Consider the following 25,166-nt stretch of genomic DNA (forward strand, 5'->3'; position numbering starts at 1 on the left):
CCTCTTTGAAGGAGCAAAGAGAATCAGCCCGCTTTAAACGTTATTTGTTTTAATCCTATCAGTTTCCTAAAGATTTGCCTTTCTGGAAGGAAGAAGGAAAACAGGCTGGCGAAGGAAGCCCTCCGTCTCTTCCAAGGAGGCCTTTCCTTCCCTGGCCTATAGAAAAGAGCTCAGTGGTGTGCACCCGTCCGTCACGTCCCAAGTTCCTGTTCCAAATCCGCACCTTATGAGCCACCGAATAGTCAACTCTGCCAAAATTCCTACCCAGCTCTTCCTCTCCTTTCCCTGCCCCCAAGCCGGCAAGAAACAGATTTGTCATCGGCAATCAAACTGTCAGACTCCAGTTCCAACCACTGTGACAACCCTGGAGCGGGGAATGGGAAGGAAGGAATCTAAGGACAACTTTGCAAAATTAAACGTTGCAAAAGCGCCTTGACCCAGAAAAAAAAAACACGTCTCCTCAAACGCCCTCTGATGTGGGCAGGGCCTCAGCTCCGCACGGCCGGGCTGGCTTCCGCCTGCCCTCCCCGATACAAAACGATGCAGGAAGGAAAGGGCATTTGCATGCCGAACTCTATTCTAAAAATTCAAAGAATGGGATAACAGCTCACAGGTGTCACCTCCTCGCTAGAAATCAGGGGAAGGGGGGGGGGAGGATGAGAGAACCACAGGAAAGCCAGATGGTTATGCATGGCACATTTCAGAATTGTAATGTACAAGAAAAGTCTCCTGACCTTCAGATTTTCATGGCTAAAATGAACCCCCAGGATTTTATTTAATATTATAAATGGATAGCAGGGTATAGTTGAGGAGCAGGACCTTTGCATGGGCCTAGTCCCATGCTCCATCTCTGGCATGCCTGGTTGAAATCTTTCAGGGAGCACAGCTGGACGAAAGGATCACCACCCAGCTCACAACCGGGATCACATCCCAGGTTTGATTGGCAGGTTTCCAATATTCCTCAATAAGACCCTTGAGTGCGTGGCCTTACGGCACAACTCCAAAGCTTCCTGGAAGTCGAGGTATAAAACACAAAATGTTTAAATGATGAAAGGATAAGGATTTGTTTACCCTATACACACTGCTGTCAATGTTTCGGTGAGCTCCAAGGAATGAGAAACTAGGAAAGAAGGTTCTGACTTTACTGTGGAGTGTATCATCGAAGAAGATGAGTTGGTTCTTATATGCCGCTTTTCCCTACCCGAAGGAGGCTCAAAGCGGCTTACAGTCGCCTTCCCTTTCCTCTCCCCACAACTGACACCCTGTGGGGTGGGTGAGGCTGAGAGAGCCCTGATATCACTGCTCGGTCAGAACAGTTTTATCAGTGCCGTGGCGAGCCCAAGGTCACCCAGCTGGCTGCATGTGGGGGAGTGCAGAATCGAACCTGGCATGCCAGATTAGAACTCCGCACTCCTAACCACTACACCAAACTGGCTCTCTTAAAACCCTCACCTGCCGTGGAAACTTACTTGGTGACTTTGAAGTCATACCCTCTCAGCCTCGGCTTCCTCATGAGGTTGTTGTGAAGATAAAATGGAAGAGATAATGATGTGGACTGTTTTGAGTGTTCAGTGGAGAGAAAGGCAAAGGATAAGTGCAGTGAATAAATGGTCAATAAATTCCTGCCCATCTGGTCTAGTGTGGTAACCGGTAACTAGTTGCTCTGGTTCTTAATGAGCTGTGGGTCCTTTCAAAATTCGGGGACAAGGAGTGGATGCCAGCACAAAATGGCTGCCACGGGGGGCCATCACAAAATGGCTGCCAAGAGATGCTGGGGTCGACCACACAATACTGAAAGGATGTCACACCTGCAACAGTCAGCTGTTTATGACTGGTGCTTGCTGCAAGCATGACTGTTAACTTCCTGGATTCTTCTGAAATATCTCTTTTTGGCTTTGGGGAAGAGATGCTTTTCTTGAGGAAGGAATGGAAGACAAGAAAGCCGTCAGAGGGGACCATGACATCCGTGTTGCACCACACTGAGGACCACTTCTCTGGTTAATAACATATACTGCGAGATAGACAGAGGGCATAACCCCCTGTAGGTTCTTCTTAACTTCTCAGGTGCTTCCAATATTACCAGGGATATGATAAGGGAGGATCGTTCTGGGCAGGAGGGCAGGTTCCAGAAAGCTTTATCCATCGGTATGTGGGTATGATTGCTCAGAGATATGCAGTGAGATGTCATCGACATGCAGACGAGACTGCCTAAGGCCAACGATGAACCGGACAGATTTCAATAGCCAAAGCTTAAGATGGCGGCACTACTCCTTGGGAACACATCTTGGATTAGATGTCTAACCTGTATTCAATAGGGCTGCACTCCATCAAGGACACACTTTCACACTTGGGAGTACTTCCGTATCCAAATCTCACAATTGTTCAATTCAGATTTCACAGCAACTGCAATTAAGGAAACTTAACTGCCATATAATTTGAGCCCTGAACTGGCTTTGGTTTGTGACTCAGTTGTGAATCACAAAGCGTGGTTTACAAATTGTGGTTTGTGCCAACTAAACTGCCTGAACATAAACTATTGCTCCATCCTCAGGGGCTTATAGACAAGCACTAAGGAGATCGAAAAAAGAAACAGACAAATGGTTCTAAACCATGATTCTGTAGTACATTTGGTGACTTAAACCAAGGTGATGTTTGACCTGAACCTTCGTCTGCTACCCCTTCTCAGCTTCACAGGGCTGTCACTAGTTCATTCAACCCTAATTAGATTTAATTCATCTTCAACAATCAGCAGGAAGAAATTTGGCCTGTTTTGTCCTCAGGTGTCCTTTTAGATATCTAGTAAGGGTCAGCATATTTGAAAAGGGCAACCTGGTTCTTTCGGTTTAAACAGGTCACACGCGCACAAGTAACCATGAGCATGATGAAGCCACACAATTTAGCCCTGCTCCATGTGCTTTGGCTTGATACATATTGAGAAGGCCAAAAATTATGAGGGAAGTCATTATTTCCCATTCTTTATCCCCTTTATGGAATTCTTGTCATGAGCACCTGCTTAGAAACCTGGGTTCATTCTGCTCCTGTAGGATAATGTACTTTCAATGTGCTTTTGCAGCTGGATTTTCCTGTGCGGAACAGGAAAAATCTACTTTGAAAGTGCACTGAAAGTGCATTAACCATTGTGTGCAGAATGAGCCCAGGTCAGATGATTAAATGTATTGAAAAGCCAGCTTAATTTATTTGTTTGTTTTATTTGGAGATGTATATACTGCCCCTCTCATGAGCCTCTTGTGGCGCAGAGTGGTAAGGCAGCCGTCTGACAGCTTTGCCCATAAGGCTGGGAGTTCAATCCCAGCAGCCGGCTCAAGGTCGACTCAGCCTTCCATCCTTCCGAGGTCGGTAAAATGAGTACCCAGCTTGCTGGGGGGTAAACGGTAATGACTGGGGAAGGCACTGGCAAACCACCCCGTATTGAGTCTGCCAAGAAAACGCTAGAGGGCGTCACCCCAAGGGTCAGACATGACTCGGTGCTTGCACAGGGGATACCTTTACCTTTACCTTATACTGCCCCTCTCAGTAATACTGTCCTGGGGTGGTTTTCCCAATATAAAATGCAACAAAACCAATACATTTAACAAATATTGGACAGTGAATTGAGTTGAGGAGAGTTGTGTTCAGAGTCCGGCTCAAACATAAGATGTCTTCCGGATCAGACCAGTGGTCTATCGAGTCCATTAATTTGTCTCACAAAACTCTGGAGGGCCACCAAACTGGAAACGGAAGCCAAGGCTCTCTCCTGATGTTACTTTCAACCACTGATATTCAGAGCTGTGCTGCCTTTGAAAATGAATGTGGCTCTGAAAGGTATCCTGGAGCTCATTATTTCACCTCACAGGATCCTCAGGAGGATGAATCCAGCAAGGGATAATGCATACTTATCCTGAGTTCTTATCGGAGAAAGGGCAAAATGAAAATGTCATCGATATAAGACTGTCATCGATATATGCACTTGGAGAACAGTCTGGCCACCTGACATAGTCCTACTGCTCTAGTTAAGCAGGCCTATCCCGTAAACCACCTGGATGGGAGCCTTCCTGGAAACTATAAGGAAGTGCAGTAGGTTGGAGGAAAAGTGGGGGGAAAAGGCATCATCATAAACAAATAATTAGGTCACCCATTTCACAGATGGTGAACAGAGGTGGAGATAGTGTCTTGCTCACCGAGGGAGTTCATATCGGATGCGAGATCTGAGGTCCAGGACTCAAGCACTGTCTACCTCACCGGCTCTTGAAAAGGGGGGAAGAAAGTTTATTCCTCCTAAAGTGACGATGAAGCTCCTAAACTTCGGTTTCTAATTTGATGAAGCCATACATTTAAAACAAAGAATTAAAGCTGTTATCATTGCTAGGAAATGACAATGTGGTCAGAAAACAAGAAAGGCTGAGTGCCCCATGGCAGAAGAATCTTATTCCTGGTGGTCACATGATCACACTTATTATAGGCCAAGGTGGGTAGACATGTTTTGTCTGTAGTACCCTCAAAACTAACAAAACTTGTGCCAAGGCATGAGCTTTCATGAATCACTGCTCACTTTTAGTCTTTAAGGCGCTGTTAGTTTAGAGCAGAAAGCCGTACTCCAAGTCCTATCTTGGGTGTTTACTGGACAGAAGTCATTCTCCCCTGTAAATTGAAACATCACGCTCTGATAATATTAAAATATTTAGTAATCTGTTCCTGAATCATTAAACACCTCTTTGTTCCTTAAGAGAAAAGAGCACTCTAAAATGACACAACAGCCATTTTCCTGGAAATAAAAGATGTTGAAAAAGCAGATAATTGTGACATGGAACGGTCTCGCAGAGTAGAAACACACTTGGATTTAACTCAGCGGTCAAAGTGGAAAGTCAGTTTTTTATCGGTATCTCAAAGAGAAACTTCAAACAGTTGAAAATTATGTTGAGAACATATACCTCCCTCCCCCAGTAGCCAATTCACATTAGCTACTAATAGAGCTTTAAATCTAAAATCCAGAGTTATGATGGGATAAGCTTTTGGGAAATATGAACCAAAGCCTAAATTCTTCAGGAAGGAACAGACAGGCGCCCCCAACAATACACAAATACGCTAAATTTGCAAAGAATTTCAAATGAAATGCTTTCCCTCTGATTGAGCAATAAAGTGAATTTTCAAGTATGCATAATTTGCCTCCCGCTTTTTTCACATAATAAACGTCAGAAATAAACGCTCCACAGACAAAAGCTATAAAAACAAATCCTGTGGGAATATCGCTTTCCTTTTGCGTCATATGAATGGGACCCGGCTAGATAATAACCACGTTATCTTGGTTCCTTTAATCTAACCGATACCTATAAAACGTTTAAGTTTATATACTCCTATCACCGCAGTATCCCTTTCTTTAATGGGCCGCTTAACTGCGTACTGATTGGCTCGATCCCGCAAAAGTTAGTCACTACGAACTTCAGGTTTGTTTGCATGTAGGGGACCTGAGTCACAGCTAATTGGACCCGGATCGGGGCTGTTGTGTTCTGTTGTCTTATTCACGTCTGTCTCTTTTTTGAAAAAGGCTTGGTGTCCAATGTAACTGATTGACAAGACGGTTAGCACAGTGCAATGTTACGACTTTATTTTCAAACAATCCTATGATGATTTTTAAAAGAAGCCTGCAAAATTAATCGCCCCTTGCTTCGCGGGGGTGTCACAAGGGCAAAACATCCAAAATACAAAATCCTTTTCTTTCTTAAAAACTACCTTTCCTGACAGTCCAGTAGCACCGTAGAGAGCTTTGACTTCTGAAAGCTGCCATCCCAAAATAACGTATTGCTCTAAGTTGGCTCCTCTCTGAAACTACTTTTCTGGTGAAGTTGTCACTTGGACCACTGACCGCCTTAAGGCTGCATTCCTAACCAAAACTAAGCCCAAATTATCTTGACAAATGACGTCCATCCTCTTTTGCCCAGGGGCAAGGACCCAGGAGAGCTGTGTATGCACATCCATTCTGTAAAAGTAACTGACAACATTGCTTGAAAGATCAAAACGCTGACTGGAGCTCTATATTGCTCCCGGCAGAGCTGGCCAAAACAATCCGGGGAAATGAGGAAATCTCTCTTCCCACAGGAAAGTGACCGGTGGCCTGATCCTCAAGCCCCTTTAAAGAAGGGCTGTGGGCAGATCGGGCCTACCTCTTTTGCTCTCATATCATTAACAACCCTCTTAACAATTTTTAAAATCCTAAACTGCATGCCATTGGGTCGTACCCGGATTCGTTTGAACCCCGGCCTGCAATTTTTACACACTCCTACTGGGAAATAAAGCTCTACTGAACTCAGCCAGCAAGATTTATTTGAAAACAGAAGAACTGGGCTACGCGGCCAGTGGCCATCTCTAGCAGGACAAAAGCCACTGAAGACTACGCACATCGCAAGCTGGCTTTCCTCACAACCCTGCAGCGGACACCGATGAACCATCTCTAGACAAAACCACCACCTTGCCTGAAAACCAGCGCAGCCTAAAGGATAGAAAGACCCGAGTTCAAATTACGTTGACAAGTTTCATCTCCGGCCAGTCCTACCCTTTCAGCCTGGACTACCTCGCAGGGGCATTGTGAAGACAAGCCAATAAACCCACTGGAGGCGCCTGGATGACCTTCAGGCCAACAGAAATGTCACTAAGTCAGCCCTCCCAATTCCCTCCAAGAAAAACTTCCTCTAAAACTGCATCATCAAGGGAAAACAAGGCTATAGGCTAAAGCCAGGATTTCAACTCCCGGATCAGAGGCTGCCGAAGCGCGGCCGTTAGCGAGGCTCAGAGTCCAGCAACGGTGAGTAATGCCAGCCTCATCAACAGACGCGCCGGAGAAGACGCGCATTTGCAGGGGCGCGCACTGTCGGCAAGCCGCGCACGCCAAGTTCGGGAAGCACACGCGTCAGGCGCCACCGGGACCCACGTGTCTCTGTGCGCGCGTGTTTGGGGGAACGTGAAGATCTCCAAACTATCTCGCTTTCCCAAGGCGGGAATTTCCCCAGATTTGGACCCTACGCATCTGGGGCTTGCTCTGCAAGGAAGCCTAGGCGGATAAGGGGCGCAGCGGCACAGCCACATGGCGCCCTTTCCACGGCGCTAAGCCCGGATCTGAGTCCTCAGCGCCGGAAGGATGCGGCTCCCGGGGACGTGCGTGGTCCTGCCTCGGCCGCATGCTGGGGTTGGCCGGCCGGGGGAGGCAGGAAAAGAGAGCCTCGCCAGCCCGGCCGGAACTGAGTCACCCGCCTGACCTTAAGCGGTGTGGCAAGCGAGCGAGGCGCACACGGCCGGGATCCGGGGGTCTGAAACCGGCGTCGCTCCGCCTTGGGGTGCCAAATCCTCCCGCGCGGCCCAGCAAGTCGCAAGCGGGAAAGGCCGGCCTTGGCGGGGAAGGAGGGATGCGCAGGGCCGGGAAGGACACAAGGACGCTTCCCGCCCTAGCCGCCGGAGCAGGCAGAAGCCGGGGACGGGAGGCCGGGGACAAAGGCGGGCGGGCGGCCGGATCCGGGGAGGTGCAAAGCGGGCTCACCTTGCTGCCGGACTCCATGGCGCTGCGCTAGGCTGGCCGCCGTCCCTCTCCCGCGCTCCCGCTCCCGCGCCAGGCGGTGGATCCGACGCGGCGGTCACGATCTGCGCGCGATCTGCGCCCCCAAAGCCCGGACGAACGGACGGACGGCTGGTTCGTTGGCTGGCTGGCGTCCTCGGGGGCCTGGCTGGCTGGTTCGCTGGCTGGCTGGCTGGCTGGCCGGGGCGGTGCGTGCTTGCGTGCTGAGCCGCGCTGCTCGGGCGGAAAACGTCCCCCGGCTTAAGTGGCGGAGTGTGTGGCGGCCGGGCGGGCCGCGATTGGCTGGGGCGGCCGGGGGGTGTGTTGGGGGCGCGCCGGCCCTCCGCGGGAAGAGGCCCCGCCTCTGAGCCGGCTTTTGCGTGAGAAAGCGCAGGCGAGAGATGGCGAGGCCGGCGGGGGAGGAGAGGAGAGGAGAGGAGAGGAGGGAGAGGGAGGGGGGCAGCCAGCCAGCCAGCCAGCCAGCCAGGCCTCCCAGGAGCGCCCAGGAGAAAGAGATTCTGCCCCAGAGAGCGAGCATTTGCAATTGTGCATGCTTTGCAAAGCCGCCCGTCGCATTTTCAATCCAACTCCTCCAGGCGAGGGGCCAGAACAGTTTCGGGGGCGCGATCCCCCGGCGCGTTTTTTGCATGCCCCGCGGAGTTCGCCGCAGACACAACGCTTCCACCCCACCCCAACCCCCCGGCCACCAGAAAAGACCATAGGGCTCAGATCTTGGCAGCATCGTGGCCCAGGGGGACCAGTTCAGATTTGGGTGGGAAAGCAGATAGGGAGACAGATCAAGGCAGGTTGGTGGCACTGCTGACTTTTAAAAACTCCATACCTGGCAGTCTCACGTTTCAACTGCAGAGATGTATATATAGTGCAATGGCCTTTGGCTAGAAACAAAAAACCCTTCGTTCCTCCAAGTGGGTAGCCGGGTCGGTTTGAAGCAGCAGCACCAATCTGGATCCAGCGGCACTCACACTTTGTTATACTAGACAGTGTGATCCAGATAGATTTCCCAAGAAGCAAGGTCTGCTAAGTACCACAGAGCTACGCCACTGTGAAAGTTTACACAAGACTGCAGCTGTGTCGTTTCTTCCCTTTCCCCCCCACCTACACAGAGCCTGTGCTGTTCAAATCGCTCCAGTTGCCGATATGATGCAACCGGGCAGAACCAAGCAGCAACTTTCATTTGCTCGCTGCAGCTAGGAAACGCCCTTCTCCAAGTTGCCGGCCAGCGCACGCATGAACACACGCCTTTGGCAAATCTCGGAAGCCAGACAGAGTTACTTTGCTGAGGCCCTGCTCTGAAACCTGCAGGACAGGCAGCTGGAGGAGGCAGCCCTCTTTAGTGTATTTGGAATGTGTCTTCCTGCCCTCTCCCGTGCCCCCATGTTCAAGGGCAGAATTCTAGATAGGTTTCTATATGGATGGTGTACCGTCAGGTTTGCCAGCCTCCGGGTGGGACAAAGCTCCAAGAAAAACTGTGCATGGCTATGAACATAACATCAAGGGAGTTATTGGCAACAGTCACGTGGCGTTCTACTACTTGTGTGCTTTTTTTTTGACGGAAGAATCTCGACATCCACTTGATTTTTCTGTTCCTTTTGAATCTGGATGTATGGTTGAAGCCGGAGCCATGGGGATTGTCTTTCGGAGAATATAAAACCAAAGGAGAAACTTCAAATCCAGTAACCGGTAGTCGGCTGGAGAGATAAGAACAGGAATCTAAATAAAGTGCCAACGTCTTTAAACGGCCCTAAAATGAACCAGATCCATGGGTGATTTTTTTTTTGTAACTTGCTAGCTGGATTCTTCTTGGCCCTTTTGCAGGTTGCAGAAGAGGAAGAAGGAGATCCCAATCTCCCTCTGCAATTTGATATTACCAGTTTTTCTCCTTCCAGTTTTTTTTCTCTCCCTCCTCTGGGAGTTTCTGAAGCATTTTCACCTACATACATACAAGATTGTTTGCCCAGACAGAAGGTGATCTAGCTTCCGGAAGCTGAATCTTCCCATCTCGGGCCAGTACCAACTAGAAATTGCCTTGTGAATCAAATCTTTATGTTAGGTACAAGTCCAGGAACCCACCTTCCCTGGGGGGGGGATGAAAAAGCAGTGCTAAAAGGAAAAGCAGGGAACGACTGAGGATGGCTAACCTCCCCTCATATAAATCAATTATTTCTTTCCGTCCCATTTTATCAATCATAGAGTCTAATATTGGTCTCAATTTTCCATTAAAATCTTATATTCATCTATTCTGCATCAAATATGTAAGTTTTACCATTGACGCATATTCCATCTTTTTATTTTTCTACTCTAAAAGAACTGGTAAGGATTCTTTTTTCCACCTTGACGCATATAAGAGCCTGGCAGCTATTACCATATATTAAACAAGTCCATGATACATTCTAATACTGTTTGGTACTATATTTAGTAACATACGTTTTGAATCCATTGCAAATCTGATTTTGAATCTCTTACATTTCATCATGACTATTTCCAATATTTCCTTGCCCTCTGGCAAGTCCACCACATATGATGAAACGGTGCATTTATTTCATGGTATTTTCAGCACTTTTTATTATAGCTCTTTTTGACCTTTACATTGGGTTTCTCTCTGACATCCCCTATGAGTGTCACATTGCACGGGGGTGGGGGGAAGAGAACCAGCAGAGAATGGGTGGGTGGGGAAGATTGCTAGATCTAGGATGGGAAACTCCTAGAGTTTGTGGGATGGCACCTGGGGAGGACAGGGACCTCAGTAGGGTACAATGCCATAGAACCCATCTTCCACTTGTCCACTCAGACCCCAACATCCAGGTGGACTCAGGGGTTGCTGCAAAGTGCCTCTGTTGGAGGAAATTACAGAAATTACACATGGCCCTCAAGGGCAGTTTCTATTTACTGCTAAGCAGAGGGCTTGCACAAAATAAGTCAGGGCATTCATTGCGTGCACAGTGTAGATAGAAAGTAGAAGGTCTTTTGTGCTGATGATGGTATACATTCATTTCACTCCTGCCTCTGGGCATCATGGCTTTAACAGGCTTTTTTGTATTGTCTCAAAACATTTGTTTGACCTGAGTTTTCTCAAGAAAGCAGGGAAAGGCATTCAAGGAGGGTGTGCTGGGGCGAATGATTCCAGGATAACGGAATAATTTCTGTCCTATAGATCACAGCTATTAGGAACGTTGAATTTTGTCCAGATTTCTATTTCATATCTGAATCGGAGATGTTTGTAATAAAACTGCTGACGTGTAAAACAGGCGGGGATACATAATTCGGTGAATGGATTTCTGTTAGTAGGAGCACATACAGACTTTTGAATTGTGCACAGCCAAGCTGGCCGGGAAAGGCTGTCATGGAATGGTATGAGGCCCACTAGCACAGACGGATTTAAGCAGAAATTAGAAATATTCATGGGAGATAGGTCTATTGGTGGCTGTTAGCTGCAATAGCTGGATGGAGCTTCCATGTTCAGCGGCAGTACGGCTGTTAAATCTGTGGGTCTGAAGGAAGCCAGGACCACTGGGAGTTCAATCGGCTCTTTATTGTCATCTCAGCATGATGTTACAAGAGGGAAGACTGAACTGAGACCCTCCCCCCCCCAAACCTCCAATTTATATAAAATAGCTAATAATGGATCTTCCTACCAGCACACCCTATTGGTCAGTTTCTGGATCCTGTAGCCAAGATCTAGCCACACATTGGTCAATTACATTGCCTGCTCTGAGCCTGCCTCAAGACCTCCTCTGAATCAAACTTTTGGAGAACAACAACTGTGGCAAGATTCGGCTTCTGGCCCCACTGGTGGGCTTTCTGGGGCATCCTGTTGGCCACTGTGGGTAAGCAGGTGAATGCTGATGAACCAGCAAGGAGATTCTTCTGTTCTTACCTCGTTTCACCTGGAAATGACGACCAAGGTGTCACAGTTTTTTGGGGGGATGATGTAGCAATAATTGACTTTTTACAACAAAAGAAAAAAATCCAGGTTGCAGAGATCTTGAGGTCAGGGAGAGTTTTTACCAGGAAGCAAAGGCAGGACTTTCGCTCAAGGACAATGTGTCAAACTGCAGGATTCCAAGCTGAGCAAATCTTTGGGCAGGCTCAAATTGGCTCAGGAGGACCACAAAACGTGGATTGGATGGTGTGGGCGTGACATTTTTCTCGCTGGCTGGATGCTCAATGGAGTGAGCAGGGCACCCCTCCGGGTAATCCTCCATTCTTCCCCAAAGCTCTGTGAGAGGATTGGCCAGTGCTAACCAGCAAAAATTGGGGGAGGGGTTGCAAAGGGAGGGGGGCTTTTTCAACATGTCCTTTCCAGCAGCAGGAGTGGCAGCCCTAGAAGAAAATGCAAAACATCTGGGCTTTCAGCGTGACAAACGTCATTTGTGTCATTTTGGCTGGTCTTCATCAGGGATGCTACGGGGGCTTTCACTTTGGATTCCTTTTTCGGTTTACAGGAGAATTAATAGTCTGGATGGGCAAGAAAAATGAGAGTCACCAACTCTGGGCATGGAAACGCCTGGGGATTTGGAGGCAGAGCTAGGAACTGTGGGGCTTGGGAGGGAAGGGGCCTCAAAGGGACTAATGCTGCTGACCCCATCCTTCAAAGCAACCATTATCTCCAGAAATGATCGCTGTGATTTCAGGAGATCTCCAGGCCCCGCCTAGAGGCTGGCAACCCTTCACAGAACAAAGTGGCAGCATCCTAACCGGGTAAAGTGGACCTATCTTTCTCAGACAGAGAAAGGCCTGACTTGCCAACCATCACCTCCAATGGAATGACCCAGATTGGGTTGGAAGGCCACCTTTGTTTCGGATGCTAGACTCCGGATCTGCACACCCATTCAATGGATCTGCCCATTCGATTTTCGGTGCGCAAGAAAAGCCACCTGCAAAAGCACATTCAAAGAGCATTATCCAACGTGTGCGGAATCATTTGCATTTCCAGGATAGCTCCAGGATTCTGCAGAGCCAAAGAATCTTGTTGGGAATCCTGGATGGGCCAAGAGCAAACAACAAAAGCCCCCCCCCCCTCCTGCAAGGCACCCAAGCCTCCTGCCTGGGCTTGCGTCACCCCGTTTTCTTTCGATCTGCTGGACCCTGGATGAAAACCAGAAACAGGTTCTCTCGGCTTGGCCTTTTGCAGGGCTATTTGCCCACGTATGCAAACTGAGCACAGGTTTGCATCGTTGATGGGCATACCTCTTCCTACTGGGTAGAATTTCGTTTGCTTTTGTTTAGTGACGGGCAGGGCAAGGATCCTGACGGCCTGCTTGAACAACAGCAATTCTTGCCCGATTATCCTTTGGTGTCTCAATTTCTGCCAGCATCCCTTTCGCAGAACATTCTTCAAAACGATAGGGGAGAGAAACTTTGTTTTCCAGAAGAAAGCTGAGCTTCTCTGGACAGCCAGAGTAGCATTCCTGGCTACGTTCCACAGATCCCAACATCCACAGAAGCAGCACCCAGCTCTTCTGTGGGTGCTACACGCCCAGGAGAAAGCCATCCTTACCAGAATCACACCCTTCCATATCCATTGAAGTAAATCAACCGAGAGAGACACAGCTCTGTTCCATCCTGGATTATTTTTTTTTCCTACGCCAGGTGAACAGACATTCCTCCTGATGCAATCCGCTTGAAAGGGATGACTCAGCCGGTTACCTCCAGCCAGACTCGCTGTCAGGGACACAGAATGGCAGGGAAGGCGTGGGAAGGAAGCATCTATCGGTATTTGGCAATACATCCGCATGCTCGCGTCCTTTTGCCCAAAGGAGGCCAGCTCATTCAGGTGACGCCCTGGCTCAGGCCCTTCTCGGGCGGCCACCAGACAGGAAATGCAACTTTCTGCCCGCTGCAGGAGAAGCAGATGACAGGATGTTTCACAAGGATAAAGTGGAGCTCTTTTACCTTCCGATCACCTTGACCATCATCTCCGAGCCCGCCCTCCGCCAACACACCTTGGTTGACTTTGTGTGTGTGTGTGTGTTAAAGATTAAGGAGCCCAGCTTCCAACTGCGTTGGGAGATGATCTTGATACCCAGGGGATATCGATGTAGGGTGACTGAAGACTGAAGTACATGAACAGACATTTTGAGCTGAAAACCGTGTCACGGAGGACTCTAATTCCTGAGATTTCCAGTTCTACATATTCCTATTGAAAACATTTTTGCAGGGAATCCTTGGCAAATAGAAACCAGACTCTCCCCCCTAAGGCTGCCAAAGCTCTACCAGTCTAGAGTTCCATCTCTCCAGAGGGGTCTTCACTCCCTATGTGATGATTTAGCCTTGCACATTGCTGCTTCCCTTGGTCTTGATGATAAGCAGTTTTACAGCCAGGTTTTATTCTTGGCACTGCCTGTGGGCCGGCCGCCTCTCCAGTGCTCCCCCCTCTCCCTTCAAACAAAACTAAATTTTTCAGGCCAGACTCAGAAAACCTTTATTGGCATGCACAAGCACTATCCAAGGAAGCAAAATAGATGAAACAATATTATGTTCCCGCTCATGCAAACATAAGTTATTTATTTGGAACATGCGTCCAAGGGAAGGTGACCAGATTTTACCATTGGTAAAGCGGGACACCTGCAAACTTGAATGGACTCCGGGGAATGGTAGAGGACAGGAAGGCCTGGAGGATCATTGTCCATGGGGTCGCGATGGGTCGGACACGACTTCGCACCTAACAACAACAACAAAGCGGGACACCATTGACCAGGGGCTTGGTCTTGATTAAAAATTTGCTCTATATGGAGCGACAAAAAGTTTCATAGAACGCAAAAATAGCATTGTAATATATATTTTTTAAATTCCCGCATAAGTACAACTTGCCAGGTACCCCCAGATGTCCCTCCAAAAGTGGGACAATCTGGTCACCTTAGTCCAAGGGCTATCCTGGCAAGTTTAATGGGATCCTTTTCTGAAATATTCTTCAGGCCTTGCTGTAGACTCAAGCATGTGGCCTATGCTTAGCACTGCCTTATTGGGAGAATCGCCCAACCCGGCCCTCGGAGCCATTCCCAAGAAACAGGCCTTTGTTGACACTCTCTTCCATCACAGGGCTGCCAAGCGGTGCCTTCCCTTCTCCCCGCTGAGCGTGGCTGGGAGGCATCACCCCGACCGTCACGTAAGCAGCCTCTCTCCCTCTGGTGAGTCAGGGCACAGCACGGTTCATTGCTCAGGAGCTTGCAGGCTCCCTTTCATCTCTCTCTTCCCATCCCCCACCCTCAACCCATTGAGAGAAGAGAGGCCATCCCCCCCCCCCCCCCGGAGAGCTGTGCAAGAAGGATGCTGCGGCCAATGACGATCGGACCTCTTTGAAGCCGGCATGTCCGGACCGTCGGGCAGCCTGGCATGCCCAAACCTCATCCTGATTGGGAGTCACGCTACCAGCCTGCCAGGAGCTTGTAGGCTTGATCCGGCCAGTAAAGGCTGCCTTTGGCTTCGTTTTTAATTGACAGGTGAGGATCACAGGCCTAGACGTGCAGGGCCTGGCTAACCAGGGCAGGCTGTGACTTGGTGCGCAAGGGTGGCAGAAGGCTCCAAGGCATCTGGGCTGAGTTTCAGCTCTGGACAGAGCCTGCTTGGCCTTTAAATAAGGTTGCCAACTCTGGGTTGGGAAATTCCTGGAGATTTGGGCGTGGAGCCTGGGGATGGTATGGAAGGGAGGGGGATATGGCCACAGTGGGGAATATGGCCACAGAGCCTGCCAATTTTCTCCAGGGGAACTGACCTCTGCTGCCTGGAGTTTGCTGCAGTTCTGGGAGATCTCCAGGCCCCACCTGGAAGTTGGCAACCGTACCTTTAAAAAACACGAGGGCCCTCAAAACATATTTCCAGAGTTGCCAGCTCCCAGGTGGGGACTGGAGCTCTCCCAGAATTAGAACTGATCCCCAGACTATATAAATCCCTTATTTACTTCTTACTTAGTTATTTAAAACATGTATTCTGTCTTCTAGAGAGAATGGGGTTGCTTTAGAACAGGGGTGGGCAAACTGTGGCCCTTCAGATGTTCATGCACTACAATTCCCATGAGCCCCTGCCAGCTTTTGCTGGCAGGGGCTCATGGGAATTGTAGTCCACGAACATCTGGAGGGCCACAGTTTGCCCACCCCTGCTTTAGAAAGGGGAGTGCATGGTTTTATACACCACAGAGATCCTTTCCCTTCTTAAACTGCAGTTTTCCAAGCTGTACATTCAAATCTGAACCTGAACCTACGTTATTTCCATGTCTGGCTTCACTGAAGGACATGAGGGCTTCAATGGGGGAATTTCATAGGCTGGGGAGCCATCTATGGAGATGCCTCTTCCTAGATTCTAGGAAGTGTAGACTTTGTGGCATTGGACACAAAGGTCTTCTCCTGTTTGAACACCTGAATCCTTTTGCTTGCAACAATCTTCCTCCAGTCATTTTCTGCTGGCAGGGCTCTGAGAAGGAATTCTAACAAGGGGGAAATGCAGCAGATTCAGCTCTTCCATTCCTTTTCCATTGCATGTGAATTCAACCAAGGCCAACATAGACCAGAAAGATGACCAGAAAGCTACTCTGTCCTCTTGATTCTTCCTCCCCACAACTGGAGTAACTCCTGAAAAGTTAAGATAACCCTGGGGTATTAGTAACCCTGGTTGAGACTGACTAGAGTCACAAAATCCTCAGGTTCTGGAATCAGGGAGCAATCGAAATATTCCAAAACAAACATGTCTTTTCCTCCAGGATTTTTCATCTGGATGGATATTCAGTCCTCAAGAAGAGAGCTGTGGAGAGAAAAATAAGTAGTTTCAGGACATGGTGTCCTGCAGCCAGAGAGCTGTGGCAAATTTGGCCGGGGCCAGAGTTGTCATGGATTTTGGCGCCTGGACGAAGAGCACCACACACAGGCCTTGAGGCCAGGGCAAATGTCCCGTTTTCCCAATGGTTGGTCCAGCCTGGTGTCTTCTTTCTTCCTGTCAGCCCTTTCATCCGTCTTCTTTGTCCTTCGCCCACTTTGTATTTAATCAATTGCTCATTAAGACTGGTGCTTTAATTGCTCCAGCTGAAGTCCAGTTTCCTCTTTTGAATTATTTTCACTGGGACGACAGAGGGGAGCAAGAATTTGACTGTGGGCCTAGACTCCATGAAGGAAGGCTCAGGGCGGTTTGCGCAGAACGTTAAAAAAAAGCAATACATTCCACTTAGTTATTTCCATAACATGTCCCCACAAAGACCCGGATATTTACATGTTATGGAAAAAACTACGTGCCATGTACTGTTTTTTTTTACGTTCTGTGTAAACCGCCCTGAGCCTGAGGGGAAGGCGGTCTATACATTAAATAAAATAAATAAATGAAACTTGTTTTACCAAGTCCTTGCTTCTTCGGCGGACTCCGAGAAATAGGGCAAGCGTCTAGAAATGTGCCCAAATAAAGGAACCTCACAAGTTTACAGCCATCCTGGAAGAATTCTCCAGTTCTGACACAGTCTTACCTGCTTCCGGAAACAGCTTTCCCCACAACAACTCAGGAACGACCCGGGGGTAAGAATTCCCTGGGAGTTGTAATCTAAGGAGATCTCCAGGTGCCACCTGCAGGTTGGCAACCTAAGCCTTCTGGTATGATTGGAAGCTTGGTATGGAAGGGATTACTGCTAACCTGCAGGCAACGGAGATCAGTTCCCAAAATGACAGATTTGGAAGGCGACCTCTATGACATTCGTACTCCATTGAAGTCCTTTCCCCGCCCAAACCCCACCCTTCTCATGTTCCATCCTCAAAATCTCCAGGTGTTCCACAACCCAGAGTTGGCAAGCCTTCCGCCTGACGGTTCCTGATTTGCAGCTGAAAGCCTCTGCAGCAAGGGGAACAAAGGCCAGCCTCCCCAGGTCCCTGGAATTTCTCCCTCCATCGGGGCTGCGGCTGAGGCTAGGGGCCGGAAACAGTTAATGCCTAGAGCAGGGGAAAATGAACCCAGAGGGATTAGAGCTGATTTGAAAAGGTGGCTCTTGGCAAAGCAGCCATGTGGAAGAGAACACTTCTGGCTCTCGCTCGCCCGATAACAGGCCCGCTTTTTGGCATGCAGCCACCGTGCTTTCCTGGCAAGGGGGCCCCGGAGAGAGGAGGCTAAATTTACCACTGCTGCCTCCCCTTTGAGCCTCGCCATGCTTCCTACGTGGGTCCCGAAGGAAGACTTATCATGAACATCACCCTAGCAGGACCCAGTTGAAGGGACTGCTCTTCTGGGGTCGCTGGGAACGTGTTTTGGAAGTCCACTTGGGTGCATCTCCGTCCTGACTAGTGTGTTCCGGCCCGAGGCAGGTGCCAGGCTGAGCCAAACATCCCAGGTCCAACGATGGCTAAAGAGAAACGTTAAGGCTGGTGCGTTGTCACTTGGGTGCCCATCCGTCAGGTGGGAGCCTGGAGATCTCCTAGGGTTGCCGGCTCCAGGTTGGGAAACACCTGGAGATTGGGGGGGGGCGTGCCTTAGGAAAGAGGGGTTTGGGGCACATTGCAAAATATAATAATAATAATAATAATAATAATAATAATAATAATAATAATAATGATGATGATGATGATGATGATGATAATAATAATAATAATAATAATAATAATAATAATAATAATAATAATAATAATAATATGGCATAGAGTCGAAATTCCAAAGTGGGGTATTGCCTCCAAGTGAAGCGCTCTCTGTTGCCTGGAGATCTGTGATGACAAGTGGGACCTTTCCAGCTCCCATCTGGAGGTGGGCTCTCCCAAAATTCCAACTGATCTCTAGACAATAGGTCTGATCCCCCGGCTCCACCACGTGCAGCCCGCTGGGTGACTTTGGCTAGTCACAGTCCTGTTAGAGCTGTTCCCACGGAGCAGTTCTCTCGGCGCTCTCTCGGCCCCACCTCCCTCACAGGGTGTCTGTTGTGCGGAGAGGAAGGGAAGGCGACGGGAAGCCGCCTTGAGACTCTTTCGGGTAGTGAAAAGCAGGGTGTAGTAACCAACTCTTCTTTTTCTTCAAAAGTAGGCACAGAATTGCAGTCCTATCAGCAGAGCGTGCGGAGCATGGCATGAACGGTCCATCTCCCCGCTCCCCTGGCTAAATTGAGCTCATCTTTGACAGGACTCTCCTTGGAAAGAAAGTCTCCCTGCCTGGAAGGGGACTCATCCAAATTGCCCGGGCCTGTCCGTTGCAGAGAATCTTGAAATGAAAGCAAACATGCACCATGGTTTGCGTAAATTGATGTCATGAAGTTCTCAGATCCCTTTCAGTCTGTCAAAGGGAAATTGCGCCTGCAGGCAGCCCCAACTCAAGCAAAGTGATGCAGGAAGCAGAGAGGAGATTTCACCCTTCGCCCTGACTGTCGATGGACGAACTTGAGCAAAGGTTAAGGTTAAATCTTGCCTCTCTTCCCTGTGCCGGTTCCACTCCGGAATCATCACCCTCCCTGTTTTGACCCTGATAGGACATTAGAAGTCCACGGCTGGTATTGCATGTGCTCTCTTCTACTGGGTTTCCTTTCACTTGGCCACACCCACTGAGACCTACCTCACAGGGTTGTTGTGAGAATTAAAAAAAAGGAGGACAGGAGAGCAACATAAGCCTCTTTGTGTCCTCAGTGGGGAGAAAGGGGTTTATACTAAGTATAAGTAAATAAAATATCAAGGCTTGCTGCCTATTTCTTTTTGCCAGAGATTCACTCTTTCATTAATTTTCCCCCCCTGTCTAATGGCTTCTGAAGCAGAACTTTTCATTATACGGTCTATTATGGTTCCACTATCCCCCCCCCCCCCCTCATCTCATATCCTAGATGGGTTCACTGCACAATGGATTATATTTATGGTAGAATAGCTGCAATTTAAGCACTTTTGGAGAGGAAGTGGTAGGGGACATTTTGCATGCATTCAACTGCCTTTGGAGCCAATTTGAGAGTGGTGGGCAATAAGTCAAATAAATGAATGAATGAATGAATGAATGAATGAATGAATGAATGAATGATAAGATACATCTGATGACCTTTCCAAACCATGACGTTTGCTGGCAGGGGCTCATGGGAATTGTAGTCCATGAACCTCTGGAGGACTACAGGTTGACTACCCCTGCTCTAGAGGATTGAGCGGGAAGGAGTGTGTGTGTGTGTAGCTTTTGCCACTACGGATCACTTTTATCCTCTAGTTATGGAAACTTTTTTCAGGGAGGAATTGCATCTAAAACGAAAACCCCGTTTGGGGAGCTAATTGGAAGTCAGAAATCCTCTGAGCCACTCAAGTAACTCCGAGGCATCTCTTTTATCCCTGTGTGATTTTGCTCGCTAACTAATCAGCTAAGCACTTTAGCCTTGGCTTGGTATTACCGAGAAAGGTCAGCGTTCATGCGCAAACCCACATGACAGAAAGGCCCGGTGCCCAGAGGTCTTTTTTTTTTTTAAATAAAAAGCATGCAAGCACGGTGAGTGCCTGTATCAAAACTGATCAGCACCTTTAAAAAGAAACCAGAGAACTCACTGATTCCTCAGCCTGGCGTAAGTCAAATCCACTAACCGGGCACAGCTCCTCCTTCTGTTTGGCTCAAGAAGAGTCCCCCCCCTTTTTTTTGTTATCTCTTCCACGGCAAAGCTCTGAAGAAAGCAGAGTTCTTGGGATCGAAAGAGGACTCGGGTTTCATAATTAGCCAGCAGTCAGACTGCGCTGCCATCTACACGCATGGTAACGGCCCCCGGGGTTGGGCGTTCTCTGAAACACGGCTTCACCCATGGTGCAACTGCAGTGGGCTTGCCCAGCTGTGCCCAAGCCACCTATGCGGGGCCGTTGCATCACTCCTGGCATGCAGATGCCGCCAACGTTGGCAACGCCAAAGAGCGAAGTCTTCTTTAATGGGGAGGTAGTTCCGGGCACACGGGGGAGCGTGAGATACATCCAAACAGGCTCTTTGCATAGGCTACAGAAGTCAGCGTTCACATTTTTATGTGGCAAAGCATAAGTTGGCCATCGGCGGCCAGGATGAGGCAGTTAAGGTTCAATATGTGAAAGGGCTTTAAAATAGTTGCGCCAGGGTGTCTGTTGTGGGGAGAGGAAAGGGAAGGTAACTGTAAGCCACTTTGCGACTTCTTTGTCTTCTTCTTCTTCTCCTTCTTCTCCTTCTCTTCTTCTTCTTCTTCTCCTTCTCCTTCTTCTCTTCTTCTTCTTCTTCTTCTTCATCTCCTTCTTCTCTTCTTGTTCTTCTTCTTCTCCTTCTCCTTCTTCTCTTCTTCTTCTCCTACTTCTCCTTCTCCTTCTTCCTCTTCTTCTTCTTTTTCTTCTTCTTCTTCTTCTTCTCCTTCTTCTCTTCTTCTTCTTCTTCTTCTTCTCCTTCTTCTCCTTCTCCTTCTTCTTCTCTTCTTCTTCTCCTTCTTCTCCTTCTTCTCCTTCTCTCCTTCTCCTTCTTCTTCTTCTTCTTCTTCTTCTTCTTCTTCTTCTTCTTCTTCTTCTTCTCCTTCTTCTTCTTCGCCAGTATTCCCTGGGAGAGCTGTATTCTGCAAGAGGGGGCAGCCCATTGATTTTTGCCATACAGTCCACCCTCTGAAGCATCCATTTTCTCCAGGAGAACTTTTCTCTGTTACCTGGAGATGAGCTGTAATTCGGGGGAATCCCCAGGTCCCACCTGGAGGCTGGCATTCATATTTATGACTGCTTTTTTCACTGGGGATTCCGTTGCCGATTCATGCCAAGGGCGAGCTTGGCCCAGTGACAAAACTGGCAATAGGGAAGTGGTAATTTCCGTGCCTGTTCTAAGTTTTGCGGTAGAAATCCCCTCTGTGTGTGTGTGTGTGTGTGATTATGTGGCTGGTTTGGCAAACAAATTGTTCCTCAGTAGGCACAGAAGTGTCTGACTGTCCTGTTCTCACAACACAATAGTTTTGTCTTTTAATAGCATGGAAATCAGCCGGACTGCCCACTTAGAGCTACAGTCCGATAAGGCTTCTGTTTCAATACGGGGGGAGGAGCCCGTGCAAAAGCTGGCAGCCCAGGCCTGCTCGGGGTGCTCAGACAGGCCACACCTTGCTGCACATGAGTGAATCCTTGGCTTGCCTCCGCACACGACAAGATCGGGAGAAGTGGCTCAAGTCCACGGAAGTTTACACTGGAACACAATCTTGGGGTTTCTCAAATGCCACCTCTTCAGGCTGCCCCCAAGCCATTTAATGGCCATGATAGACAAACCCAGCCAACCCTCATCCTGGAGTGGGTGAATATTTCCTCCTCAAAAATGTTGTGAGCCTTGCAAGAGTTGCCAACTCTGGTTGAGGAAAGTCCTGGAGGTTTGGGGATGAAGTCCGTCCATCCATCCATCCATCCATCCATCCATCCATCCATCCATCCATCCATCCATCCATCCATCCATCCATCCATCCATCCATCACAGCTATGCTTCCCAACCACATGCTATATATCAGGGGTAGTCAACCTGTGGTCCTCCAGATGTTCGTGGACTACAATTCCCTCATGGGAATTGTAGTCCATGAACATCTGGAGGACCACAGGTTGACTACCCCTGATATAGATATTTGTAGAGAAAGAGATTGTTAGTGAATTAAATGGCTGTGCTACATAAATAATATGAAAATACCTGCTCTCCTAGGTAATGACATTGTTTAATATGTTATGACGATAAAGCAACAAAGTGGAAGGCACGCTGGCGATTAAAGAGGAGGCTTTTGAAACTGGTAGGTTCGTTTCCCAGGCTCCCCTCCCTTTGGGTTCATCGTGTCCCGTCACCCTCACATCATTGGGCATCCAAAAATAGCTACGCTTTCCAGATAACGCAGCTCGGTCTGGACAACTTCATTTTTGGCTTCAAAGAAGTGTTTCGTGAGGCTTTGTTTGTGATTTCAGGAAAACCTACGCTGTCTTAGATAAATTCAAATGCAGATACATTTACATAGAATAATAGATTTGTTAGTAATTTCATTAACATGGATAAAAATCCATTGCCAGCATTGTGCAGATAGGGCTGCCAGCGCTGGGATGGGAAATCCCTGAAGATATAGGACAGGGGTGGCCAAACTGTAACCCTCCAGATATATGTGACTACACTTACCATGAGCCCCTGCCACTGGCTCATGGTAATTGTAGTCCATGGATATCTGGAGAGCCACCCCGACATAAGGGGTGGAGTCAGGGAAAGGCAGGGGCATTTCTGAAGCAGGGGGGGGATTTATCTCTGACACCAGGAGATCAGCTGTAGTCCCAGGTCTCCAGCCACCACCTGGAGGTTGGCAACCCTAGGCTTTCCCCGTCTTCTCTTATGAAGGGGAAGGAACGCTCCAAGAACGGAGCTACTTGACTGATTACATTTCCCAGCAGCGAGGCAAACGAATCAGAGGAGACTCACGGCATTCCAGAGATAACTTTGCCTCTAGCATCAGGAGTGTGTCTGCGATCCGTGCCCTTGGGCCCACGGCCTCCTGTAAAATGAAGATAAATTGCTTGTGTTTGGATTACTGATACACCCCATCCCAAGGAGAGGGGTCAGAACACACCAGGGGTTGGCTACAAATGAATGGGAAACCCTCATGTGCAAATGTTTTACTCATCATAACATACCTATTTTGAAATCGCATCATGTTTGGCATCTGTGCAGCACTCACAACCTCTTTGCATATTCTGTGAAGGCTCAAGGGGGTGGCAGGTTACAGTGGGTGAGCAATAGGATTGTGGCTGTCCTGCATTGTGTGTGTGTGTGGGGGGGGGTTGGACTAGATGACCCAGGGGTTCCCTTCCAACTCTGTGATTCTATAATTATATAATTCTGCGTTACTCAACCCTTTTGGAGACACAGAAGGAAGGGCGAGATCCTGCTTTAATAAACAGCGCCAGTCAGCGGGAATGCTTTCCTTTTTCATCCCCAAACAGGCCGGAGTCAAAAGACTTGTCTGCACAATTCCTCATGTTGACTTTTCCCCACCTGCTAACAAAGGCCCCGGTGAACTCGGCTGGAGCCCCCTGGCTTAACGTTGACCCTCCCCTACGGAAATGGGCTGCCACTCGTCCGCTGGGCGAAGCTTTGAGTTAATCTAGCCATTGCATAGGTCGGTAAAGCTTGCGGCCTTACTAACACGCCTGTTTCCTTTGGGATTATTACGAACCACTGGAGCAGACGGCCCAATGAGCCGTAAGGACCGTCCTGTCACTTTCCAGACAAATTCAGAATCAGCTTTTCGTCCCAGTCCGGGGAAGTTGCCGGTTTGCTCTGTTGGCTGCTCTGGGTTAACTGACCCAGTGGAGTGGAGTGACTAATTCTAGAATCATAGAGTTGGAAGGGACCTCCTGGGTCATCTAGTCCAACCCCCTGCACCATGCAGGACACCTACAACCCTAGTGTTGGGCCAGAATCTGAGCAATCCTGATCTGATCCCCCACTCTGCCTTGGGAGTTTTCTGAAGGACCCTGAGCTGGTTTCCTCCTCTCAGTTTCACCTCTGTCGCAGGCTGGGTGTTGTGAGGATAAAAATGGAAGCGGCGAGAATAAGGGAGAAAAGGTTGGGTTGTACAGAAGGGTGAGGAGGACCCTGGATGTAGACAGGCTCTTCAAAGCCATCTTTGGTCTAACCCTTTCCCTTAGTCTGAAGTAAGAGAACTTAGTCCGGTGGCACCTTGAAGACCAATGAAATTCGAGTCCGCCTACAAGCTTTGGTGTGCATGCACATGACTTCGGATGCACGCATGATACATACACACCAAAGCTGATAGCCAGAATTCGAATTTGCTGGTCTCAAATCTTGTTCCTTCTGTTCCTTTCCTAGCCTGTGCATCTCTCTCAGGCTCTGTGGCCGAATTGACACGTGAGACTCTGCTACCCTTTGCTTCGCTTTTCCATCCACGTCGACTATCAATAGCCGAGCTCCTGACCCCAGTACTGCTGCCAGCCTCCAGGGGGCGGGGTCCTGGGGACAACTGGGGACAATGGAAAATGGGTTGCCCAGAGAAAATGGCTGCTGAGCAAGGTCTCCCCCAATCCCACTGTCCCCAGACTTCACCTTCAAATTCCTAGGAATTTTCCAGCCCAAAGGTACTTTGATAGCTGGAAAATCCAGATCTAGATTTTGGGGCGAACAGCTCCTTTCTCCTCCCCAGTCATTATTTGCTGCTTCCCCTCTGAGGAGGAAAAGGAGAGTTGGTTCTTATATGCTGCTTTTCTCTACTAGGAGGAGTCTCAAAGCATCTTACCTTTGCCTTCCCTTTCCTCTCCCCCACAACGGTTACCCTGTGAGGTAAAGTGAGGCTGAGAAAGCCCCGATATTAGTGAAGAAGTTGGTATTTATATGCCACTTTTCTCTACCCAAAGGAGTCTCAAAGCGGCTTACAATTGCCTTCCCTTTCCTCTCCCTACAACAGACGTCCTGTGAGGTAGGCGAGGTTGAGAGAGCTCTGAGAGAACTGAACTTTGCAAAGAACCAGAACCACCTTAAATGAAGCTTGGGCAGAGGAGCCGTTGAGCTGGCCTCATGGCATTTCCCTTGAGAGACTGGGCCTCTTGCAGGGCACTGCCATAAATGAAGACGAAGGCTTCAAAGGGCAGCTGCGAGGGGAGCGTACAGAAGAAAGGCCAATAAACCAAATTAGGGGTGGGTGGGTTGGCTGGTAGCCAAGGCTGAGAAGGGATGGAAAAATACCCAGCAA

General features: G+C 48.7%; 1 protein-coding gene across 2 annotated transcripts in view; it reads right to left on the reverse strand.

The window, feature by feature from the left end:
* LOC143824171 (solute carrier family 2, facilitated glucose transporter member 1) overlaps positions 1-7,801 on the reverse strand; it is a 34,312-nt gene extending 26,511 nt beyond the window's left edge. The window contains exon 1 of one of the 2 annotated variants that reach the window (XM_077311109.1): positions 7,526-7,801. In XM_077311109.1, coding sequence (XP_077167224.1) covers positions 7,526-7,543 — 18 coding nt within the window. In that variant the 5' untranslated portion in view covers positions 7,544-7,801. The remainder of the gene's footprint in view (positions 1-7,525) is intronic. The other variant, XM_077311110.1, reaches the window with a different exon arrangement.
* Between the last annotated feature and the right edge of the window lie 17,365 nt (positions 7,802-25,166).

Source organism: Paroedura picta, chromosome 15 (genome assembly GCF_049243985.1).
Source record: "Paroedura picta isolate Pp20150507F chromosome 15, Ppicta_v3.0, whole genome shotgun sequence".
In the NCBI taxonomy this organism is placed as follows: domain Eukaryota; kingdom Metazoa; phylum Chordata; class Lepidosauria; order Squamata; family Gekkonidae; genus Paroedura; species Paroedura picta.